This window comes from Elephas maximus, chromosome 7, assembly GCF_024166365.1.
Source record: "Elephas maximus indicus isolate mEleMax1 chromosome 7, mEleMax1 primary haplotype, whole genome shotgun sequence".
NCBI lineage: Eukaryota > Metazoa > Chordata > Mammalia > Proboscidea > Elephantidae > Elephas > Elephas maximus.
This window is the reverse complement of record NC_064825.1, coordinates 122,368,579-122,386,886: the sequence shown is the minus strand read 5'-3', so window position 1 is coordinate 122,386,886 and position 18,308 is coordinate 122,368,579. Positions and strand designations below refer to the sequence as shown.

The following is an 18,308-nucleotide window of genomic DNA, read 5'->3' as shown; positions in this document are numbered from 1 at the left end:
GCTCCCCAGGAATCCAGGCCCCCGGCTACACAACCTGGCCCTAGAAAGAGGTTCACTGTGCTGAGAGCCATCCTGCCGGCCCGGATCTTAAGACGCTGACTTGCTTCTCTTCCATCAACTTCCCAAAGGCAGGTGGGCACGCCCCCAAGAGCTCTTCCCGAACTTCATTGGTTGCTCCAACATGACCATCTCTCACTAGGTCTCTTTCATTGGTCAGCATTTTCCAAGCTCCAGCAGTCAGACAATTCCCGGAACCAATCATCTCCAATCGCCGTCTTCGGCGACAAGTAAATGGCATAGGGTTCAACCAATAAGAAATGGACGTGAGGCTGTGAAGACGAGGCTCCTGCCCCTTGTCATCCACCGCTCCAGTAAAGTAGCCTTGGTAGGCAGTGGTTAAAGCGCTCAGCTGCTAACCGGAAGGAGGGCTACCAGTCGCTCCATGGGGGAAAGATGTAGTAGTTGGCTCCCATAAAGATTACAGCCTAGGAAACTTTATGGGGCAGCTTTACTCCGTCTTATAGGGTCGGTGTGAGTCCAATCCATTCAATGGCAATGGGTTTGGTTTTTTGAATTCTGGTCCAGTAAATGATAGAGAAGATTGAGAAGCTGATGCTACCTACCAATCCATAAGGGCGGAAGAGGATGATGAGAGGCACGATAGGAGGAGGTGACATAGCGCTGACGGAGCCATAAACTGAAATGAGTGGCGGAAACGAAAGCCAATCAACAACCTATTGGCCGGGACTTCCACAGACTCCGTTTCTCCCAGAGCGCGAGAGCCTTCGGAAAAGCACCAATGAGCTTGTACTGGCGTCTGATTGGCCTTCACAGGAGCCAATCAATGTCGCGGCTGCCGGACGCGTCCCACCCCGGGCTCTCACTGGGCCGAGAAAAATACCAATGTCCGCGGGGTCTTCCGCAAGTGACACTCGGCGGCTCCAATCGACACCCTCCGTCCCTGTGGCCAAGCCCTCCTCCCTCGGCGGGCCTGGCGGGGCGGGGACGCTGCGCGGCGGCGGCTGATGCGCTAGCCGTGTGGGGCCCTCCTGGCGGCGACGGCGGCTCTCGTAGGCGGTTCCGGCCCTGTCTCTCGGGGCGGCGGCGGTTCATGGCGGCGACGGAGCTGAGGGGGATGGTGGGGCCCGGGCCGGCAGCCATTGCAGCTGCGGGCGGCGGCGGCACTGGTCCCCCGGTGGTGGGAGGCGGCGGCGGCGGCGGTCGCGGAGACGCGGGGCCCGGTTCCGGGGCCGCGTCAGGGACGGTGGCCGCGGCGGCGGCGGGTGGCCCGGGCCCCGGGACCGGGGGAGTGGCGTCGGCGGGCCCGTCCCCCGCGCCGCCGGCTGGGGGCTCGGGTGGCTCGGGCTCGGCTCGAGAAGGCTGGCTCTTCAAATGGACCAATTATATCAAAGGCTACCAGCGGCGGTGGTTCGTGCTGAGCAACGGGCTCCTGAGCTACTACAGGTAACTGCTTCCGGGGCGCAGCTTCCCACATCGCCTCCCCCACCACAGTCGACAGCCCCGGTCCCGCAGCCAGGGTCGCCCCAGGCCCATTTTTTGTCACTTGAGCGGCTTGACAGCCCGCCACACTAGTCTACCACCAAGAAAGGCAAAGCACCAGAACTGGCCCCTCTACCTGGGCTACCAACCCTCCCCCACCCCGCCGGGGCCATACCCTCCCCTCATCCCTTAGCCTTTGGAGTCAGCACTTACTTGGAGAGCTTCTACTCTTGTATTGTATTCCTACCAGCACATCCTAGCACTTACTGATTCTGCAAGGAAGGCACTGTTCTAGGTGCTAAAGGGCAGAGACAGTAAAACTCAGGCGCTGCTGCCGAGGAAGTTACAGTGAAAGTTCCAAGTCTTAGCTGTCAAGCCCAGTCTCCCAAATTCAAGGTTATTGGTAGCACTTGATGGACCTGCCTTTGCTCCCTCCACGTTTCAGGCGCAAGGACACCGTCAACAACGTGGCCTCGGTGTTCTGTTCCCTGTCTTCCATCTCTCTCCAAGACTTGAGTGTGTTTTTGCCTTCTGGACAGACCGGAATGGAGATGGGCATGCCAGTGTTGCTTTTCTTTTTGCTTGTTCTTCCTCCCATGGGAGGGGTTAAGTGTTCTGTGAAACATTTCTGGGATCTCCCTGCTTAGTTAGGATTTTTGGTCATTTCTTGTCAACAGTGTTTATTTGGAATGTTCATGACTCACAATCTGGCCCGTTGGTCCTTTTGGCTACTCTTGATGCTATAGAGATTATTTGGAGACAGTACATAAACATTTCCTGAGGGCGAGACAGTGTGCTTAGGTATTTCACATACACTTATTTCATTGACTCCCAACAACAACCCTGGGACTTAGGAGATGTTCCCATCTTAACTGCTGAGGAAACTGAGGTAACTTGCCCAAGGTCCTGATGGAGTCAGGATTTGAAACCAGTTCTGTTCACACCAGCGTAACCCAAAACCCAAGTTAATGTTACGTGGATCAAATACAGAGACAAATATTTATAGCAAGTAAGTTTATAGATCACGGTTACCAGGTGCATTTTATACGTAAAGTATAAAAGTCTGCTTTGAGGGAAACTGCTTAATATAATGGCATTTCTCGTGGAAATCTTTTTCTGAAGAAATTTTATTTAGAAATTTGGGGCTCAGAACACTCATGTTAAAAGCAGCTTATCTAGGTTTCTTTTTTTTTTTTTTTTGCTAGTAGTCGTTATGAGCCCGAATTGTAGTGGTTAAGCGTTTGGCTGCTAACTGAAAGGTCGGCAGTTCAAATCCACCAGTTCTACTCTGTCCTGTAGGGTCGCTATGAGTCGGGATTGACTGGACAGGGGCAATGGGTTTTGGTTTTTTTAAGTAGAGTTAGGAATGAATGAAATTTTTTTTTTTTTTTCCTACCAACTCCATTTTAAAGAATTTTGCCGGTGGAAAATGGCCCAGAAGTTAGAAGGTGGGAATCGGAGGTTGTTGAAATAGGAACACATACCTGGCTTCTAACTGGAAAGTGCCTTTGATTAGCCTTACTGATTAAATGACATTAATTGTAAACAGTTGTGTATATCATTTGCATTATAGTATTCAGAATTGGTTTTAATTATAATCCTTTCTAACTACTCATCCAGAACTACCAGGCTAATTTTAGATCACAAATCGAAAATTTTATTTTGCTCCAAAGCCCAGCTTTTTCCACTATTCTTTCCACTATTCATGTTTTCCGATTGCCATTCGCCATCATTCTAATGTTTAGTTGATAAGTATCCTGACTTGGCCTGTAAGTTGATATTAGCACTGCTGCCCCATTCTCAAAAATTGTGTGTCAGCTGAGAGCCTTAATGTGTATGGTCATTTTTCCTGACCAAGTTCTTATCCAGGCCAGTTGATTCTTCAGTCAATACCAGTTTTGATCAGTATTAATCTTGGACACTTTTATGTGTTGCTGTCTCTTCAGGTACTTGTAACCACTTTTAACTTCGCTCTTAAAAGAGCAAGTGGTACCTGTCTGACTACAGGTAAAACTTCCAAAACACACCAAACCACATATTAGGAAATATGCCATAAGCTTCTCCTTGCCACTAAGATGGTACCACCCACAGGCCAAACAATCAGCAGGATCCAGAGTTATCAAATCTGTGTGCTACCCTCAGGATCACATTGAAGTACTTCCTGCTAACTGTGTTAGTAGTTTATTCTTCCCAGCAGGGTTTTGCTGGTCCTTCATCTCTCAAAGTTGTCATCTTCATGCTTTTTCATGTCTTGAGAACCTACCATCTCGTATGTATGCCTTTTTTCAAAATACTGCTTTCATTTTAACTGAGATCACGTACTTCCTAGACCCATCCTCAGAAAACTTTCCTGATATGTAGCCCGTGGCAAGCCACTTCCCTCTTTTTAATGCTCTTGTTCTTTCTTACATTCCCAGTTATAGAGATGTCCCTTTACTTAAAATCTTAGGTAGAATCCACACTCTCCCATAACAGGCCTATAGTATTACTTTTCCTGGCCTGCTTCTAGAGATTGAGTTACTATTTTGGCTGGCCTTTTCAGGGAAGAACTTTCTAGTCAGAAGATACCAGTGTTATGGATTGAACTATGTCCCCCAAAAATGTGTTGTAAAACCTAACCTCTATTTTTATGCCTGTGGTTGTAATCCCATTTGGAAATGGGTTGTCTTTGTTAATGAAGCAGGATTAGTGTAGGATGTATCTTGAGTCCATCTCTATTGAGATATAAAGAGGTAGAGATGAGGGAAGAGAGATGCCAAGCCACATGAAGATCTCCCAGGAGGAGAAGCTCAGAAGAGATAAGGACTTTCTGCCAGAGCTGACAGAATAAGAAAGCCTTCTCATAGAGCTGGCACCCTGAATTTGAACTTCTAGCCTCCTAAACTGTGAGCAAATAAATATCTGTTTGTTAAAGCCATTCACTTGCGGTATTTCTGTTATAGCAGCACTAGGTAACTATGACAACTACCTAATACTGTAGTGCCTGAAAAACCTATCTTCCACCCGGAGAATCATCTCTCTCCACCTCGTACACTAATCATTTATAACCATGGTATATCTGCCTGAACCCAAGAGCTCAGAGGTCAAGCCTGCTTTACTCCCAGGATTTCTTGGTGTGTTTTAAACTGCTGCAGGCTTTATGTGATCTGAGAAACTTCTTTAGTTCATGAAGATAACTAGGCAGAAGAGATTCCCAGGAGGTGGTTGGTGAAAAGTGCCAACAAGGAGGAATGTGGGGGGGAGTCCAGGTAGCACCCTGGGAGTAGAAAGCCAGGGTGAGCCGGCCTGTCAGCTCTGTGTCTGTAATTCAGCCTGCATTATTCATAATGTAACTGAAGCTGGGGTGGGGGTGGGGGGTTAGAGTAGGAAAAAAACAGGATTCATGTTACAGCGTGGCAGGTGCAGGGGATGGAAAATGGCCCATTCTGCTGAGACCCCCTGGGCATCCCATACGGCTCATTTGTATATTTGTGGAAGAAATCCAGTGCCATGTGGAAAATCAAACAGCAGCAGATCTGCACGATAGACAGACTTTCTCAAACGTATCAAGGCTTCCTTTCTGGAGATGGGGTGTGTGTCATGTCTGGCATGCAGGAATTCTGGACCTGCCAGGTATGTTTGGCTTCTGGGCTCCAGTGAAAGGGGAAATGGCTCTGCTTTGTGCCGAGGCAGTTGGCAGAGGACTTTGACCTCTTTATGTTCCAAGCTGGACCAGGAAAAGTGCAGTCTCAATATGCAGGCCCCTGGGCAAAACCAGCGGGGTGATGGGTAATCAGTGTACCTAAAAACTCTCAGTTATGCTAAAAGCTTGACATGCGAAGTGACTTACAGCTTGTTGCCACCAAGTAGTGTAGTAAAGTTCAAAAGTTAGTCTATTAATAGAACTGTCAGTCAGTAGAGATGGGGGACATTTTTACACCCAGTCCTCTGAGAACAACAGGCCTGCTACATCTCAGCTAGCTATTAATAGGCTGGCTTAGGAGTTCCCACTGATGGAAGTCAGTGGACCTTAGGAGAGTACATATTCCAGCAAGATTATAACGCCTGGTGGTTCTTTTATGATTATTCTTTGCTTACTCCTTTGGAAGTATTCCTAGCTATTCCTACTTCGTAGCATTTGAGCCATAGCCAATATTTAGTACTGTAAACATCGAAGTGTGCTTCTGAACATTGAAGTGTGCTTTCTTACACTTCTGCAATATAATTCTAAGCATGGTGGGACTCTTCTCATCTGGGCTTAGTTACAGTGGGGGGATGGTTCAAGACATGTAAAGTGGAGCTATTCTTTCTCTTAGAGAATGAGGCTGTTACTCAAAATTTGTTGTATGAGTTTGTAAACTCTTTGTAATCATCACTTGCTAAGTGAAAAAGTTAATGCCTGTCTGCAGAGGGGCATGGGAAATCTTTTTGGAGTGATGCGAATATTCTACACCCTGATTGTGGTGGTGCTTACACAGTTGTATGCATTTATCTAAAGTCATTGAATTGCACATTTGAAATTGGTGAACTAACATTGTATGTTATTATACCTCGATAAAGCCTATTTTAAAAAAAGGTAATGGTGAGAGGACCAGCAGGGCAATAACATCCAACTCAGAAACAAAAGGAAATCCCAACCAGTTGTTTCTTCAATTTTATGGGGCCATTTCAGGGAAATATGACTAGAACTTGCCGGTTCCAAAGACTGTTGTATTTCCAAAGGGCTTAGAGTTATGAAAAGAAATGGAACGTGATGGAAGATAGACCACTAGTCAGCTTTCTACTTAGCTTGTCCTTGTTTTGCAATTGCAGGTCAAAGGCAGAAATGAGGCATACCTGCCGTGGTACCATCAACCTCGCCACAGCCAACATCACTGTGGAGGACTCCTGCAATTTCATCATTTCCAATGGGGGTGCTCAGACCTACCACCTGAAGGCTAGCTCAGAAGTGGAGCGGCAGCGCTGGGTGACAGCCCTGGAGCTGGCCAAGGCCAAGGCTGTGAAGATGCTGGCAGAATCGGGTAGGAAGCAAAGAACACCATGCTGAGAGAATTTTCTGTGTGCCTCTCTTTGTGCACATCTTATTTTGGTCCTCGTTGTGTTCTGTCATTTGATTATCACCTGTCTCGTAGCTATCTCAGGCTTTTACTCATCCATGCAGTATTTCTTCTGGAGTGGTGATTTTCAACGGGTGATGGTTTTGACAATGTCTGGAGACATTTTTGGTTGTTACAGCTGTGTGGGGGGAGGTGGGGTGTTTGCACAAATGGCATCTAGTGAGTAGAGGCCAGAGATGCTGCCTACAATGCACAGGACATTCCCCTACAACCAAGAATTATTTGGCCCAAAATGCCTAGAGTGCCAAGATTGAGAAATTCTTGTCCTAGAGGCATACATAATTGCTGTGCTTTTGCTGTTAGTACCAATTGACTAGCTTAAAGTTGAGAAATAATTGTTTCTTTTTAATAAGAAGGTCAGTCTTAGGATTATTCCAACCCGCAATTCAGATTTGTTCATAGTTTCTTCTTTTGACTTTTCTTAACTGTTTTTTAGTTAAGTTGAAACTAAAGATCTTGGTGGGTTGTGTGCTTTCGAGTGGATTCTGACTCATAGGAACCCTATAGGACAGAGTAGAACTGCCCCATAAGGTTTCTCAGGCAGTAATCTACCGGAGTAGATCACTAGGTTGTTTCTCCCAGGGAGCAGCTGGTGGGTTCGAACCACTGACCTTTCAGTTAGCAGCTGAGCACTTAACCACTGTGCCACTTTTTAACAGTCTTGGTAGTCTGCCAGAATCATTGTATGTGATCTTTTCTATGAAAAAATTTTCATTTTGCTACCTTAGCTTCTTCAAGAACAACGGTAGGATATTCCCCTGGGATGTTAATAGTTTAATTATACTGCATGTGTTCCCTTACAGCTAACCAAGATGGTAACCTGCTGCGTTTTATTCTCTTTGTTTTATTACCCTCTGTCATTTCCCATAGTTTATTTAATACGTATTAAGCACTGCAAAGAAAATTCACTGCTTTGTAAATCATTTTGTAACAGGTTATATTTTGACTTTGGTCCCACCTCTCTGTCTAGCAAATAGGCAGGTCTTTCGTTACTTCTCTGGTTTTGACTTTAGTGCTGATGTTAGCTTTCCCAAAGGAAGTGACGCTGCTAGAAAAGCACTTTGCAGTTACAAAGCGCTGAGTACAAAAATGATAGCAGCTCTGCTTGACTTATGATTGGAGAATTATTCATGTAAGACCTTGTATTGATTTCATGCTGGCCTCAGTGTTAATGAGTTCATCATGAAGTTCCTGAGTTCTTTGTTATAAAAGATATAAATTCAGGGGCCATTTCACATAAGACCCACCAAACATTGTAGATTTTCATTAACCATTATTTCGGGCTGGATCAGAACTGGCAAGCTAGAGGTCAGAGATTCAGCAACTCATTCCCAGGAGCCATTCAGCCTCTCCATCTTGTCCTCTAGGTCAGTGGTTCTCAAGCTTTAGTGTGTATCAGAATTACCTGGGCAGCATGTTGGAGATGCAGAGTCCTGGGCCTTACCTCACACCTGCTGAATCAAAGTCTCTGGGGATGGGACCAGAGACTGCACCTTTAAGAAGCCCCACGGGTGTTTCTGATGGTCTGTGGACAACAATGTAGAGAAATCACTTGGTGCTGGCAAGCCCTCTCAGAATGTACAGTCCCTGGCTTGGCTGTGGGCAGAGTTGGTAGGCCTCTGACACTCAGTCCTGCTCCCTTGCTTTTTCACCCCTACAGATGAATCAGGAGATGAAGAATCTGTCTCACAAACTGACAAGACTGAGCTGCAGAATACCCTCCGGACCCTGTCCAGCAAAGTGGAGGACCTGAGCACGTGCAATGACTTGATAGCCAAGCACGGCACAGCTCTGCAGCGCTCCCTCAGTGAGCTGGAGTCCCTGAAACTGCCTGCTGAGAGCAATGAAAAGATCAAACAGGTCAACGAACGGGCCACACTCTTTAGGATAACATCCAATGCCATGATTAACGTAAGTGCAAATGGCGTTGTGTTGATTTTTGGTTCTTTCTCATTTTCAAATGTAACTCCCCAAATGCCCGAAAATTATAATCAGGTGTGGCACAGAACATTAGGCCCTGCTTCCCTGCTCCAGGGATTTCAGTTACATTCAGCACAGCTGAAACTACTCTCATGCTCAGCTCAGGTGGCCAGGAGAACAACTCTGTGGAATTAGTGCTCAATTGCTCCAGTCTGGGAGTTATTAGGAGTCCAGCATTCCAGTCCTGCTTCTTCGACCAGAGGGACATCTGATGGTGATGCTCACTGAGTTCCTTAACGTCGCTGGGTGGTGTTTTTTTTGTTTGTTTGTTTTTGTTTTTAATCTCGCTTTATCTGTTATGTCTAAAAGGTCTCCATGGGTCCTTTCAACTGTCATGTTCTTTGAGCTTTAAGTTGGAATGTTATTACTACCTTGCTGTTGTATTCTTGCCTGCAGTGTGGTAAGTGGGGGGTAGATCAGTACTAGTAAGAGCCTTTTAATATTAGTTAATCTCATGTGTATTCCTTGGTTTTAAAAAGAAGGAGCCAAAGCTTCCACCTCCTTACGACCCCTGCCTCTGGTGGCTGTTGTTGATTTGTGGAATACTTCAGCTGCTTGAGTGAAAGGCCCCAGGTAAACACAAAGCATGACTGGCAATATTGATATAGTTCAGATACTTAGTGGTAAGTAGGAAATGAATATGTGGCTTAAACAAGGCAGTTTTTCCTCTACCAGTGACTGGTTCTCACCTGGCAGGTTTTTTCAGCTAGCTGCCACATAAAAACACTAGGAGAAGTTTCATGCGGCAAGTGAGAGGAATATTCTGTGAGAAAGGGATTATGCATTTTTAAAAAAATGTTTAATTAAATGGGATGAAATTACCTTAGGGCCAGATTTCGCTTGTTCAAGGAGTAATAAAAGACTTTTGCCTAGAGCTGCGTTAGTTCCTCCTACAGATCAAAGGACTTTTTTTTGTGACCATGGGAAAATCTAGTCTCTGAATTAACCCCTTTGTTCCTGGATAGACGGTTGTGATAGTCTTTATTTTCATACCATTTTTTGTCGTGTTGAACACTTTTGCACAAGGCAGAAAAAAGACAAATGATTTTCTCTGCTTACTAATGAGGAAGGATTGCAGGAAAATTAACTATTCCTCGGGATCGTCCCGCGAATCGGCAGTGATGCTTGTGTTTCTGATATCATTGTACTCTTTCTCCAAATTGTCATGCTGCATAGTGATTATGTGTCTGCCTTTCTGGTCTTCCTGTGATCAGGACAACGTCATAAATCATACAGGCCAGTTAATCAATGGCAAATTTATACACTTTTCAACTAGAACAATGTGGGAAGTGAAGGCCTCCCGATATTCATGTTACCTTTTATGCATGTCAGGTGAATACCTACTCCATGACAGGTTTTTTTTTCTACTCTGATGTGAAAAATTTCCTAAATAAAGCACCTTTGGAAAATATACTCATCTTTGTTCCTTGAGGCAGTTTCTTCCCAAGTTGTAAACGTCCAGAGTTTGTATTAAAAGGAATCCTTTTGAAGTCAGAGGTGAGGCGTTTCTTCATTCTGTTCTCCCTGGGTGCACTGCCTCTGCTCCTTTCATAGGTGGTGATTGCTTGAAGAGCATTTTTTATGCCAGTGTTATTTCCTTTGAACATTTAAGGTGATGATGGCAAGGCTATAAGTATAATGTGCAGGTTAAAAACGAGGATTGGGTCTCTAGATGGGCAGTAGCTAGGAAAATTTATGTCAAAAGGAGAAACACATTTCACTCAATTTCCTGATTGCTTAGGATATAACTTTTCTTACTACCAAAGTAACCAGAGCTGGGGAGTAAATTTGGCAGTCTCAGTGTATCAATAAATTGAACATTATTAAGTACCTTCTATGTTCTAGGTAAGGAGCCTTGGTGGCGCAGTGGTTAAGTGCTTGGCTGCTAATCGAGATCTAGGTAGTTTGAACCCACCAGCTGCTCCGAGGGAGAAAGATGTGGTAGTCTGCTTCCATAAAGATTAACATCCTTGGAAACCCTGTGGGGCAGCTCTACCCTGTCCTGCAGGATCACTATTAGAGTTGACTCAATGGCAGTGGGTTTGGTTTGGTTTGGTTTTTATGTTCTAGGTACTATGCCAGGGGATATAAAGTAAATGCAGTGTCCCTGCCCTCAGGGAGATTCTGTCCACTGAGAGGGCAGAGAGGTAAACTGATCATTATGGAGGTGATAAGTATTATGATAGAAATGATATGGTAGCACAGTGGAGGTGTTTAGCTTGGACCAGGAGGATTATAGAGGTAAAACCTCAACTAAATTCTGGAGGACTAGTAAGAGTATTCTTAGTGAAGAGAGGCAATATAGTGCTTGGGGCCCGCGTCTAACTGTATAACCTGGGGCAACCTGCTTTCTCTGTAACCTGGGTTCTTACCTGTAGATGGTGATGGTACTAGCAGTCTCCTCACAGGGTTGTTGAAATCAACCATAATACAGCCTTGAATGGTGTAAAATAGAAACAGGTGCAAAGTGCTATACAAGTGTAGAGAAGAGACTGGCTGCTCATGAGACTAGGGGAAGGTGTCACAGAAGAAGTAACATTTATAATAGGTCTCGAAGAATGAAGACCACTTGGCCAAGTAGAGAAGAAAGGGGACTCTAGGCAGAGGGAATAGCACATGCTAAGGTAGAGAGGCCTGAAAGAAGTCTGCATGTCCAGAAAATGCTGAGCAGCTCAGCGGGGCTCCATGGTAGGGTGCAGGGGTAGGTACTCCTGGAGGGGAGGCCGGAAAGCAGGTTCTAGCCCTACTATGGGGGCCTTTTATGCTGATAACCAGTATTTAGGATTTGATCCTAGTACCAGTGGGGAGCCATTGATGGGACTAATAAAATCAAAATCATGTTTTTCTCTAGATCTCTTCTTTGATTCCTTAGGTAGTGTCTGAATTTTGAGTCACTTGTTTCTTTGGTGACAAAAGTATTGTCCATATAAGTTTTCTCCTATTGGGTCTTATTCAGTGCAGATTCTATCATCTCAGTGTGTAAATTTCTCAGCTTTAGTTTAGTCAAGACTTGATTAATAAAATCAGTACTTTTGCCTAGACTTCAGTTTAGTCAAGACTTTATTGAAAGCAGTCATCCCTGGTTTTTTCCTTCTCTTACTTTCAGTCAGTAGATTTTGACTTTTGGTGCCATTCATATACTTGCCGTTTGTGTTGCTCCCACAAATACTTTGTCTAGGTTTACTGCTCATTTGGCATTTGTTTGGTTCTTATGACCAGGAAAATGTAAAAGAACCGTGACAATCGTGTGTACTTTATTCTGGGTTGGACCTTGCTTGCAGCACAGAGTTGGCTGTCACTGATACCTGGAGTAATAGAGCCTTTCGTTGTAATTTTCCAGTGGAAGTTCCCAGAATAAGATTATTTAACAGGCTGACAGTGGTCTGAGGGGAATCTCTGACAGGTTGAGTCGAGGTGACGCATATCTATGCTTTCCCTTAACAGGCCTGCAGAGACTTCCTCATGTTAGCCCAGACCCATAGCAAAAAATGGCAGAAATCACTGCAGTATGAAAGAGACCAGCGCATCCGACTGGAAGAGACCCTTGAGCAGCTGGCGAAGCAGCACAACCACCTGGAGAGGGCGTTCCGAGGAGCCACGGTGCTGCCAGCAAACACTCCTGGCAATGCAGGTTCTGCTAAAGGTAAGATGCTTAGTTCTCGGGTGGCCAGTTCTGATTCAGCCGGTGGTTTTCTGCACTTGCTAGAAGTCCAAATTCTCTGGAATCGATGACTTCCGTAAACTGGAATTGAGTGGTTTACTACTTCTGGCTTTCCATGCTTTGTACCATTTGTTGCAATGCTCGTGGTTCGTATTTTAGAGATACTGCCGTGCCAGGTGTTTGGTCAACATAGCCAAAGTAAATGAACGAGACTTCTCTCCTCGTAGATCAGTGCTGCTCGGGCAAAGGAGACATGAGTGATGAGGATGAGGAGAATGAATTTTTTGATGCTCCTGAGATCATCACCATGCCTGAAAACTTGGGCCACAAGTAAGTTATCCTTGACTCCTGGAGAATATGTGCATATCGGCCCATCAGGTTAGAAACATTTAAGTGGAAGTCTCATAGTTGTTGATGTTGTCTAAGATAATGTGGACTCTTTTCCTTGAGTAAGTGGAAACTGTCAACTTTTTTACATGAACAAGTTCTCTGGAGATGTTTAAACTCCTGTATACCCTAAGTGTTGTCCTTTGGTCATTCGTAATACAGGTTTACGCAGCGTGCTTGGCATTCTGCTTTGTAAAGAAAAGTCTAGAACCCAATCTCTGATCTTTGTTCTAACTCTCATACATCTCCCATTCATGTAGACGTACCGGCAGCAATATCAGTGGAGCCAGCAGCGACATCAGCCTTGATGAACAGGTAGCTCTCCTGTGGGAGTGGTCACAGTGAGGGAATTGGTGTTTGTGATTCCCAAGGATTTGCTCGTAAAGAGCTAAGACAGTAAACCTTGATTTTTATCACAGGGGAAGGGAAGGGCTATAAATACCATGTTTTCTGTTCTTTATGGGTAACTGAATGGCATTGCTTTTGCTCTCAGTACAAGCATCAGGTGGAGGAGACCAAGAAGGAAAAGAGAACCAGAATACCATACAAGCCGAACTATAGCCTCAATTTGTGGAGCATCATGAAGAACTGCATTGGCAAAGAGCTCTCCAAGATCCCCATGCCGGTGAGGTTCTTACACGTGTAGGTGGGCCCCGTTGGGAAGAGTGCTGGCGTGACAGCCCCGCCGCGTAGCGGGGCCCGGCTGGCATGGTCTTTGTTACCTTCATAGTCTCAAACTGTCCCTTTAAATTAGCTGCTTTAGTGTTGGCTATGCATCTGGTATGTCCCCAGATCACCTCGAATCGGGTGCATTTGTTCAGTAACAGTTATTTATGAGCAGATTGCTATGCTGGATGTGCAGGGGGCACGCAAACATAAATAAGGCCTAGTTCCTATAGTTTAAAGACTGCAGCTTAAAAGAAACACATGAAAAGAGGTACAAAATATGATTTTCTGTTAACAGAGCACTGGGAAATAGTATACATACAAACGTTTGGGGAACACGGATAGAAAAACAGTTCATTCCAACCAGGAAAAAAAGAACCATCTCCCTGGCGAAGATGGTGTTTGGGCTGACCTCTTTGCTTCCGTCTTGCTTTTCTCCAATCTGCCCACATTGTTGCCAGAGCAATTTTTTTTTTTTTTTTTATTAAGTGCAGATGTAGTCATTTCAGTCCCTAGCTTAAAATCCTTTACCTGGATCCCGATGGCTTTGCAGATGGCCCAGGTTCATTACCAGGCCGGGTACTTCCTCCTCCTGGTGCACTGCTCTGGCCCCACATCCTGTGCTCTAGTCATGGTGAGTTACCATCAGGTACTCGGAGGCATCTTGTTGTCCTTTCCCTCAGGGTGTTTGTATACACTGCCCTGTCTTTCTTTCTGAACTTTTTATCCACTCCCCACCCACTTTTCTGTTGCCGCGGCTAACACTCTTTCCTTTGGAATTCAGTGTCATCTCCTTCAGTAAAACCTTCACCGATACATCTGGTCAGGGTGAGATGTCTTTCGCCTGTATTCCAGCAAGTTCCATTGTTTCTCCCTGGGCAGCATGTATCACTTGCTCGTTCATTCCACAGGCATTTATTGAGTGCCTGTTATCTGCTTGGTTCTGTGTCTCATTAGGTGTAAGTTCGTTGTCAAGGACAGACTCAAAAAATATTTCCTTAAACCAGGGGTCGGCAAACTATGGCCCTTAGACTAAATCTGGCCACCATCTGTACAGCCCCCCAGCTAAGAATGGATTTTAAGTGGATGAAAAATACCAGAATAATACTCTGTGACATGGGAAGGTGATATGAAATTCAGATGTTTGTGTCTGTAAACTTCTCTTAGAACACAGCCATGCTCATCCATTTATGTATTGTCTGTGGCTGCTTTCACCCTACAGTAGCAGAGTTGAGTAGTTGTGACCATATGGCCCTTAGAGGTTAAATATTTACTATTAAGCGCTTTACAGAAAAAGTAAGGGACTTAACTCAATCTCCTGTTAAAGTCTAGAGGTAGGTGGTCTAGGGCTGGTACATAGTCCAGTGCTGGGACCAGAGTCCTCTCCTTCCTGTGGCTCTGCTGCCTGTGGCCTCAATTCCTAGGGCCAAGGTAGCTGCTCCTGCTTGATCCATCAGAGTCTCATTCCAGTCAGCAGGAAGAAGGAAAGAGAAGAAAGGCATACTCAGCTGGAGGAGACCAAGAAAGGTGCTTCCTGGAAATCATATAACCATTTTCACTGAAATCTCTTTAGCCAGATCTCAGTTATACAGCCACAGCTAGCTGGACAAAAAGCTGGAAATGAAGACTTGTTCTAGGTGGTCAGAAACCCTGGTGGCATAGTGGTTAAGTGCTACAGCTGCTAACCAAAGGGTTGGCAGTTTGAATCTGCCAGGCGCTCCTTGGAAACTCTATGGGGCAGTTCTGCTTTGTCCTATAGGGTCACTATGAGTCGGAATTGACTCAACAGCACTGGGTTTGGTTTTGGTTTTTGATTCTAGGTGGTATGGCCTAGTTAAATATTGGAGGTTGTGTTGTAAAAGAAAGGAGCCATGGTGGCACAGTGGTTAAGTGCTCGGCCGCTAACCAAAAGGCTGGCAGTTCAAACTCACTAGCTACTCCATGGGAGAAAGATGTGGCAGTCTGCATCCGTAAATGTTGTTAGGTGCCCTCGAGTTGGCTCTGACTCATAGTGACCCTGTGCACAACAAAACGAAATACTACCCGGTCCTGAGCCATCCTTAAAATCGTTGTTATGCTTGAGATCATTGTTGCAGCCACTTCGTCAGTCTACCTCGTTGAGGGTCTTCGTTTTTTCCATTGACCCTGTACTCTGCCAAGCATGATGTCCTTCTCCAGGGACTGATCCCTCCTGACAACATGTCCAAAGGATGTAAGACGCAGTCTCGCCATCCTTCCTTCTAAGGAGCATTCTGGTTGTACTTCTTCTAAGACAAATTTGTTCATTCTTTTGGTAGTCCATGGTATATTCAGTATTCTTTGCCAACACCACAATTCATAGACGTCAGTTCTTCTTTGGTCTTCCTTATTCATTGTCCAGCTTTCACATGCACATGATGCGATAGAATATACTGTGGCTTGGGTCAGGTGCATCATAGTCTTCAAGGTGACATCTTTGCTCTTCAGCACTTTGAAGAGGTCCTTTGCAGCAGATTTGCCCAATGCAATGTGTTTTTTGACTTCTTGATTGCTGCTTCCATGGCTGTTGATTGTGGATTCAAGTAAAATGAAATCCTTGACAACCTCAATCTTCTCTTCATTTATCATGATGTTGCTCATTGGTCCAGTTGTGAGGATTTTTGTTTTCTTTATGTTGAGGTGCAATCCATACTGAAGGCTGTGGTCTTTGATCTTCATTAGTAAGTGCTTCAAGTCCTCTTCACTTTCAGCAAACAAGGTTGTGCCATCTGCATAATGCAGGTTGTTAATGACTCTTCCTCCAATCCTGATGCCCCGTTCTTCTTCATACAGTCCAGCTTCTTGGATTATTTGCTCAGCATACAGATTGAATACGTATGGTGAAAGAATACAACCCTGCCGCACACCTTTCCTGACTTTAAACCAATCAGTATCCCCTTGTTCTGTCCAAACAACTGCCTCCTGATTTCTGTAAAGGTTCCTCATGAGCACAATTAAGTGTTCTGGAATTCCCATTCTTCACAGTGTTATCCATAATTTGTTATGATCCACACAGTTGAATGCCTTTGCATAGTCAATAAAACACGGGTAAACATCCTTCTGGTATTCTCTGCTTTCAGCCAGGATCCATCTGACATCAGCAATGTTATCCCTGGTTCCACGTCCTCTTCTGAAACTGGCCTGAATTTCTGGCAGTTCCCTGTCGATATATTTCTGCAACCGTTTCTGAATGATCTTCAGCAAAATTTTGCTTTCATGTGATATTAATGATATTGTTCTATAACTTCCACATTCGGTTGGATCCCCTTTCTTGGGAGTAGGCATAAATATGGATCTCTTCCAGTCAGTTGGCCAGGAAGCTGTCTTCCATATTTCTTGGCATAGACGAGTGAGCACCTCCAGCGCTGCATTTGTTCGTTGAAATATCTCAATTGATATTCCATCAATTCCTGGAGCCTTGTTTTTCACCAGTGCCTTCAGAGCAGCTTGGACTTTTTCCTTCAGTACCATCAGTTCCTGATCATATGCCACCTCTTGAAATGGTTGAACATCAACTAATTCTTTTTGGTATAATGACTCTGCATATTCCTTCCATCTACTTTTGATGCTTCTTGCGTCGTTTAATATTTTCCCCATAGAATCCTTCACTATTGGAACTCGAGGCTTGAATTTTTTCTTCAATTCTTTCAGCTTGAGAAACACTGAGCATGTTCTTCCCTTTTGGTTTTCCATCTCCAGCTCTTTGCACATGTCATTATAATACTTTAGTTTGTCTTCTCAAGAGGCCCTTTGAAATCTTCTGTTCAGTTCTTTTGCTTCATCAATTCTTCCTTTTGCTTTACGTGCTTGATGTTTGAGAGCAAGTTTCAAAGTCTCCTCTGACATCCATCTTGGTCTTTTCTTTCTTTCCTGTCTTTTCAATGACCTCTTGCTTTCTTCATGTATGATGTCCTTGATGTCATTCCACAACTTGTCTGGTAAAGACTACAGCCTTGGGACCCCTGTGGGGCAGTTCTGCTTTGTCCTTCCTGGTTGCTATGAGTTGGAATCTACTCAACAGCAGCAGGTTTGGCTTGGTTTATTGTAAAAGAAGGGAAGAATTGGTAGTGGAGAGTGGCTAGCAGGTTCTGCTCACAGCCAGGTACTTAGCATACAGAAATAGAGCATTCTTCTGCCTCTTGGAGCTTATGGACCGTGTGTATATTCCCTCTCAAGAGACTATTCTTTATGGCCAGGGACTGTGTATTATTAGTCTTTATGTCCTTGGTGTTTATCCCAGTGCCTGAAACCCTGGTGGTGCAGTGGTTAAGTACTATAGCTGCTAACCAAGAGGTCAGCAGTTCGAACCCACCAGCTGCTCCTTGGAAACCTATGGGGCAGTTCTGCTGTGTACTGTAAGGTCGCTATGAGTTGGAATTGATTCAAGGCAATGGGTTTACGGGTTTTAGCTCAGTGCTGGCACATATGTGTCACTCAGCAAATGTTAAGTTCATTGATGGATGAACTGCGTCTTGGAGAACAAATAGGTTTCTATGTAAATTGTAAATATGTGGGATTTTTGTTTAAAAAAAAAATTGATGCTCCAAATAAGAAAAGGCCATTCATTAGTAAGCACGCTGGAGAAGCATAAAATAATTGGTTCGCTGGGAGCCTGAGAAGAAACTCAGCTTGCCTGGAGCATTAGGTGCCTCAAGGCAAGTACTGAACGACCAGCAGGTTGTCGCAGCCTCAGAGATGAAGTTTCTGCTTAGAAATAGCTTCTGGGTCTAGGTGACCCCTTTGTCCTACTCCACTGCTTGTTCCCTATTGACTTTGGAGTCCGGTGCCTGTTTGCCCACTGAGCCAGGCCTCACCCTTCCTCTGCTCTGCATCACAGGAAAGCTGATCCCTTGAGGCAGGGTTTCTCAGGCCTCTCAGGCTGCTGGTATGTGGCTGGGCTCTGCTGATGCAGGGTCCTGGTAGGAGACTGGAGCAGGGAGGAAGAGAGAAACCCCAAGGTATTTCTCACCTTTCACTTCACCGTGTGCAGTGCTCTGGCA

The 18,308-nt window shown here is 45.0% G+C and overlaps 1 protein-coding gene across 1 annotated transcript in view; it reads left to right on the top strand.

Moving 5' to 3' along the window:
- The first annotated feature begins 857 nt into the window (after positions 1-857).
- OSBP (oxysterol binding protein) overlaps positions 858-18,308 on the top strand; it is a 39,906-nt gene continuing 22,455 nt past the window's right edge. The window contains exons 1-7 of the mRNA XM_049892067.1: positions 858-1,464; positions 6,292-6,500; positions 8,257-8,507; positions 12,021-12,219; positions 12,465-12,567; positions 12,885-12,939; positions 13,118-13,249. Of these exons, the coding sequence (XP_049748024.1) occupies positions 1,112-1,464; positions 6,292-6,500; positions 8,257-8,507; positions 12,021-12,219; positions 12,465-12,567; positions 12,885-12,939; positions 13,118-13,249 (1,302 nt within the window). The 5' untranslated portion in view covers positions 858-1,111. The remainder of the gene's footprint in view (positions 1,465-6,291; positions 6,501-8,256; positions 8,508-12,020; positions 12,220-12,464; positions 12,568-12,884; positions 12,940-13,117; positions 13,250-18,308) is intronic.